A 7,500-nucleotide genomic window follows, 5' to 3' on the forward strand; every position below is an offset into this window, starting at 1 on the left:
CAATGCAGACACATTTAATCGGCGCACATCTGAGGCTGTTGGCTTTTGCCCCCACCCCCACCCCCACCATGAGTCAGCCCATTAGTTTAATTAAATGTAGTCTGCATGGCGTCACACTAAAATTGCTCTCTGTTTCTATAAACCAATCGGGGATCTGCTCGATTTTAGTCCCGAGTGGATGTTTGTTTGTTGCATGTGGATGTTGAAAAATGCCTGTGGGGGTGTGTATGACAACTTGAAGTGGGGGTTTGCAATTAACCCCTTGAGGGAAGGTGGTGACGACAGAAGGAAAGAGTGTCATGTTATCAGGTTATCGGGTGCATGAAAGGGTAAGTAAATAAATACAGATATAAATAAATAAGTAAATAAATAAATACGTATATAAATAAATAAATGCAGATATATATATAAATAAATAAATAAATAAATACATGAATAGATACATGAATAAATACATGAATAAATACGTCAATAAAATAATGAGTGAATGAATAAACAAATAAATGAATAAATGGATACATGGATAAATGGATAAACATATAAATAAAACATAAAATTGTATTAAATAAACAAACAAACAAATAAATAAATACATAAAGAAATACAGATATAAATAAATAAATGCAGTTATAAATAAATAAATGAATAAATAAATACAGATATAAATAAATAAATGCAGATATAAATAAATAAATAAATAGATAAATAAATACATATATAAATAAATAAATATAGATATAAATAAATAAATAAATAAATACATCAACAAATACGCCAATAAAATAATGAATGAATGAATAAACAAATAAATGAATAAATGGATACATGGATAAATGGATAAACATATAAATAAAACATAAAATTGTATTAAACAAATAAATAAATAAATAAATGCAGATATAAATAAATAAATATAGATATAAATAAATAAATGCATAAATAAATAAATAAATAAATAAATAAATAAATAAATAAATAAATAAATAAATAAATAAATGAATAAATACATCAATAAATACATCAATAAAAGAATGAATGAATTAATGAATAAACAAATAAATGAATAAATGGATACATGGATAAATGGATAAACATATAAATAAAACATAAAATTGTATTAAATAAACAAACAAATAAATAAATAAATACAGGTATAAATAAATAAATGCAGATATAAATAAATAAATAAATAAATGAATGAATACAGATATAAATAAATAAATATAGATATAAATAAATAAATGCATAAATAAATAAATAAATAAATAAATAAGTGAATAAATACATCAATAAAAGAATGAATTAATGAATAAACAAATAAATGAATAAATGGATACATGGATAAATGGATAAACATATAAATAAAACATGAAATTGTATTAAATAAACAAATAAATAAATAAATAAATAAATACATGTAAAAGTTAATAAATGAATAAATAAATACATACGCACATAAATAAATAAGTAATGTAAATTTCTCCACTGTGAGACGAATAAAGGCAAATCCTATCCAATCCAAATACATAAATACATAAATACATAAATAAACAAATAAATAAATACATGAACAGATAAATACATAAATACTGTACATAAAATTGCATTTAATAAATAAAGAAAATTGTATTTAAGAAATAAATAAAATGTAAAATATACTAAATAAATAAATACATAAAAAACAAATAAATACATCCATAAATCCATCTATGCAGAAATACATACATAAATAAAAACTTACAATTAATTATAATTAAAAAAAAAATACAAATTTAAAATATAATAAGTAATCAAATACATAAATAAAAATGCATAAGTAAAACAATAACCTTATGTTAAATAAATAAATAAATAAATACAACGTTTTAAAATGTATATGTTGTGTCTCCAAATTATTAAGAATTGAGACAATGTTCAATGAGTAATTAAAAAAAAATATTAATTTTATAATTTGGAAATATTACTTTTTAATCAGTTTTAATCTAACAAGAAAAATCGTCCTAATATAAAAATGACTGCTGCAGTCTGATTCTATTCTACCAATGTAATTTAAAACATTTTATGGCATATGAGGGAGTTCAAATGTCAAACGTCTTTCATTTCTTCTTTCAAAGTGTCCAATTTTTATTGAGCTTCATGAACAGTGGAGAAAATACTGAAATATTCCATTTGCAAAGCCCGGTGTGATGTCACACACACATTCAAGATATATGTTCTATTCTCCCGATGTTTTATTTGTCTTTTTACATTTTACATCTTTTTACTTAGCTCTCACGAGGAGCATGGCGCAATGTTTGATTGATTCCTTGCCATGTCACGACGCCGCGCACGTCCTTCTTCCCAAACAATGCAGCTGCCGCTTTAATCAATCAGATAAAGGCCAGACACGTTTGCGCTCTCAAATAATGAAAATGGCCACCAAGATGGCCACCGGGCTGGAGCGTGACCAATACATGTTGTTTTCCTTCCTCCTCAGATATCGACGAGTGCGCCGATGGTTTTGTGGAGTGCGATAGTAAATCCACTTGTGTCAACTTGCCCGGCTGGTACCACTGCGAGTGCCGCGACGGTTACCATGACAACGGCTTGTTTTCTGCCAACGGAGAGTCGTGCGTCGGTGAGTCGGCCCAGCGCGCGAAAAGACAATGTGGCATGGCCGAATAAATGTGTGAGCGGGTGACCACTGGCGGCTCCTTTCTTCCCGGCTCCTTGTTAGGAACCGGCTCTCTTCGTTCACTTCAGAGATCCGGCTGTAAAAACCGGCTCTTTCGCGAACGACACATCACTAGCGGCCACTAGCTTGGCCTTAGCTAGCTAGCTGTCTAACTGGCGGAATTCTGAGTTAAATGTGTGTGCGTTACTTCCGACTTTTAACTCAGAATTCTGACTTTTAACTCAGAATTCCGACTTTTAACTCAGAAATCCGAATTTAAATGAGAATTCAGACTTTTGACTCTGAATTCCGACTTTTAACTCAGAATTCCAACTTTTAACACCAAATTCCGACTTTTAACTCAGAATTCCGACTTTTAACTCAGAATTCCGACCTTTAACTCAGAATTGCGACTTTTAACTCATTATTCCGACGTTTAACTCAGCATTGCGACTTTTAACTCAGAATTCCGACCTTTAACTCAGAATTCTGACTTTTAACTCAGAATTCCGACCTTTAACTCAGAATTTCGACTTTTAACTCATAATTCCAACTTTTAACTCAGAATTCCGACTTTGGACTCAGAATTCCAACTTTTATCTCAGAATTCCGACTTTAAACTCAGAATTCCGACCTTTAACTCAGAATTGCGACTTTTAACTCATTATTCCGACGTTTAACTCAGCATTGCGACTTTTAACTCAGAATTCCGACCTTTAACTCAGAATTCTGACTTTTAACTCAGAATTCCGACCTTTAACTCAGAATTTCGACTTTTAACTCATAATTCCAACTTTTAACTCAGAATTCCGACTTTGGACTCAGAATTCCAACTTTTATCTCAGAATTCTGACTTTTAAATCAGAATTCCGACTTTTAACTCAGAATTCCGACCTTTAACTCAGAATTGCGACTTTTAACTCATTATTCCGACGTTTAACTCAGCATTGCGACTTTTAACTCAGAATTCTGACCTTTAACTCAGAATTCCGACCTTTAACTCGGAATTCCAACTTTTCACTCATAATTCCAACTTTTAACTCAGAATTCCGACTTTGGACTCAGAATTCCAACTTTTATCTCAGAATTCTGACTTTTAAATCAGAATTCCGACTTTTAACTCAGAATTCCGACCTTTAACTCAGAATTACGAACTTTAAGTCAGAATTCCGACTATTAACTCAGCATTCGGACTTTTAACTCAGAATTCCGACTTTTAACTCAGAATTCTGACCTTTAGCTCAGAATTCCGATTTTTCACTCAGAATTCCGATTTTTCACTCAGAATTCCGACTTTTAACTCAGAATTCCGACTTTTAACTCAGAATTCCGACTGTGTATATACACTCAGTATATACAGTATTCTGTGTATATGTATGTACATATGTTTATATCTACATACTGTCTGCATGTACACTATCTACCGTATATGCGTATGTACAGTATACATGTGTGTATATATGTATGGACATCTGTATATTGTGTGTGTGTGTGTGGGGAGATTATTTCATTTTTTTAAATATCGTGCTGAGATGATCAGTTTCTGGATTGATTAGCATCATTGTAGGTTTTCCGTCATAATATACATTGAGATGATCGATCAATGAACTTCGGATCATGCCGTTGTTATCTCCTTCCTTGTCGCGAGCAGATATCAACGAGTGCAAGACGGGCAGGAGCACTTGCGCCAATGACACCGTTTGTTTCAACCTGGAGGGAGGCTATGACTGCCGCTGCCCGCACGGTCACAATTGCACCGGCGACTGCATCCATGACGACAAGGTCAAGCACAGCGGGCAAATTTGGGTGCTGGATAGCGACCGCTGCTCCGTTTGCTCCTGCCAGGTAAGTCAAAAAAACAAACAAACAAGAAAGAAAATGGCGGGATTGGATTGGATTAAGCCTTTATTAGTCTTGCAGTGGAGACATTTAATTTAATTTAATTTAATTTAATTTAATTTAATTTCGGCATACCATCAGCTATGCGTCTTCAGTTGAACTCAATCAAGACATCTTTAAAATATATTAACTGGCTTTCTAGTTATTTAGCTAGCTACTGTATTGATTAGCTATATAGCTAGCTATTAGTGAGCTATTCGCTAGGTATTAGCTTTTTATTCACTAGCTATTAGCTATCTATTCGCTAGCTATTAGCTATCTACTCGCTAGCTATTAGCTATCTATTCGCTAGGTATTAGCTATCTATTCACTAGCTATTAGCTATCTATTCGCTAGATATTAGCTATCTATTCGCTAGATATTAGCTATCTATTTGCTAGTTATTAGCTATCTATTCGCTAGCTATTAGCTATCTATTCACTAGCTATTAGCTATCTATTCGCTAGCTATTATCTATCTATTCGCTAGGTATTAGCTATCTATTCACTAGCTATCAGCTATCTATTTGCTAGCTATTAGCTATTCGCTAGTTATTAGCTATCTATTAGCTATCTATTCACTAGCTATTAGCTATCTATTCACTAGGTATTAGCTATCTATTCGCTAGGCATTGGCTATCTATTCGCTAGCTATTAGCTATCTATTTGCTAGCTTGCTATCTATTTCAGTTACTTCCGGGTCCATCGATGAAAAGGTTTCTTCAGCTGTGATCTGTTCTTCTTTGAAGGTGTCGGACGTTTCGTTTCTCATCCAAGAGGCTTTGTCAGCGAACTAAATTTTGCTGGTAGTTTTGGCTTTATATATATCCCTACTGTCCAGAGGTGGCGGTGCCAGACCTCTGCTATATATTGCAAAAATGAAGATTGTAAAGAGCAATACATTGGGGAGACTAAACAAATTCTCAAAAAAAAGACCTGATTGCCCCATTTGCTCTGGTATCACCTCATCAGCATAAAAGTCAAAGTAAGCTTTATTGTCAAATATGCTAATACGCATGACATACAGCACAGATGAAATTACTGTCCTCTCGGACCCAGCGTGCAAGGCAACTAACTAACTAACTAACTAACTGACTCAGCCTATGTGGTCTAAGAAGTCTGTTGTAGGAACGATCCAAATTAAACCTCACCCTACAATGGCGATTTAGTGAAGGGTTTTGCTGTTTTATAAAAATAGCTTCTTTCACTCCCCTTTCAAACCATCTATTTTCTTTCGCTAAGATTTTCAAACTTCATTGTCGTCAAATGAGTGGTTGCTAGCTTTTAGGTGCATATGTACTGCAGATTGAGGCCCACGAGTATTATCCCTGCATGATACCAGAGCAAATGGGGCAATCAGGTCTTTTTTTTTTTAGAATTTGTTTAGTCTCCCCAATGTATTGCTCTTTACAATCTTCATTTTTACAATGTATAGCAGAGGTCTAGCACCGCCACTTCTGGACAGTAGAGTTATATATATATATATATAGGGCTAAAACCACCAGCAAATTTTCGTTTGCTGACGAAGCCTCTTGGATGAGAAGGGAAACGTCCGACAACTTCAAAGAAGTACAGATGAAGGCTGATGAAACCTTTTCATCGATACTGTCACTATTGCATTTGAACCGAGACCTTTTACGGGATTGAGGATGGGGGGGGGGGGCAATGATGCTGATGATTCAGGCTGATGGCCAATCCTGCAGGTATTCAAGCGATGACATGAAGTCTGTTATTGTTAAGATGGAGAAACGTCCTTCTCTTTTTTTTTTTTTTGCGAACAAAGAAGCATGAATGATGTGTCCCCCCTGCCGGGCCAATCAGCAGCAAATGCCAACTTGTAATACCCCCCCTCCCCCTCAACCCCCTTTTTTTGTCCTTCCCACTGAAACAATCAGTGACATTTTGAACAATACGCGGTGAAGAAAGAACAAGCTTTGCAAATTGGGTGAAACCTGCAAGGTTGCAGCTTGTCATCACTTTTGCGGGCGTGGTGACGATGGGCACGTTTTTCAATGTTTTTCCATCTCTTTTATGTTTTTTTTTTTATTATAGTCATAAATCAAGGACGCAAATATACAGGTGTCAAAGTCAAGGCCCGGGGGCCAAATGTGGTCCATCACATCATTTTATTCGGCCCGTGAAAGCAAATTAAGTTCCATGATGCTTGCTCAAGTCTGAACCAAATTTTCAAATTGTCATATGTAAACCACAATAATGGTCATTATTCTTAACTTCAGATTTGAAAACTACCGTAATTTCCCAACTACAGAGCACAGCTGTTTATAAGCCTCACCCAGTACATTTTTAAAGGAAAAAATATACATAATAATAATAATAATAATATAATATAATAATAAAAATACATTTCATTTCTGAGCGCCTTTCAAAACTCTCAAGGACACTTTACAGTCACGGGGTAAGACAGATTTTTTTTTCATTTTTAAGTTAGGGTGAGCAGCGGCAGCCATTTGCGGCACTGTTCCGGAAGTAACACAGCAGCAAAGTTATGAAGAGGAAAGGAAAGAAAGAAGTAAAAAACAAAATACAGGAGCTGCTGGAAAGGCAGCCACTCTCGCGGCGCCATCTTGAAGTTAAAAAACAAAACAAAAAACTTAATAACAAATAATATGACAACACAAAGACACAGAGAGTCATTCGTTCGCTGTACCCTCTTTGTGACATGAAGCAGTTCTAGATGAAAGAAGAGAGGATCAAAGCTTCCTTTACAGTAATGGATCAGGGACGTCATGGTGGAATGTGCACGTCTACTACAAGCTAAATGTTGAAAGCAAACACAAAGCTGGAGCATCCATTGACGAGAAGAGATTGTCTCACATCTCCTGTCCCACATAAATCCGCTTCAAATCCAAGCCGCGACATAAACCGCACCTGCCTATAAGCTGCATATTTATAAAGATAGACGGTACACAGAAACAGTTTTAAAAATATACCTTGACTTACGAACGCTTC

The 7,500-nt window shown here is 34.3% G+C and overlaps 1 protein-coding gene across 1 annotated transcript in view; it reads left to right on the top strand.

Annotated features, from left to right (window-relative positions):
• Window positions 1-7,500, top strand: part of nell2a (neural EGFL like 2a) — a 95,126-nt gene that overhangs the window by 82,314 nt on the left and 5,312 nt on the right. The window contains exons 16-17 of the mRNA XM_088996012.1: window positions 2,477-2,617; window positions 4,305-4,498. Of these exons, the coding sequence (XP_088852138.1) occupies window positions 2,477-2,617; window positions 4,305-4,498 (335 nt within the window). The remainder of the gene's footprint in view (window positions 1-2,476; window positions 2,618-4,304; window positions 4,499-7,500) is intronic.

This window comes from Hippocampus bargibanti, linkage group LG05, assembly GCF_051943395.1.
Source record: "Hippocampus bargibanti isolate YZ-2025 linkage group LG05, ASM5194339v1, whole genome shotgun sequence".
NCBI classification, from domain to species: domain Eukaryota; kingdom Metazoa; phylum Chordata; class Actinopteri; order Syngnathiformes; family Syngnathidae; genus Hippocampus; species Hippocampus bargibanti.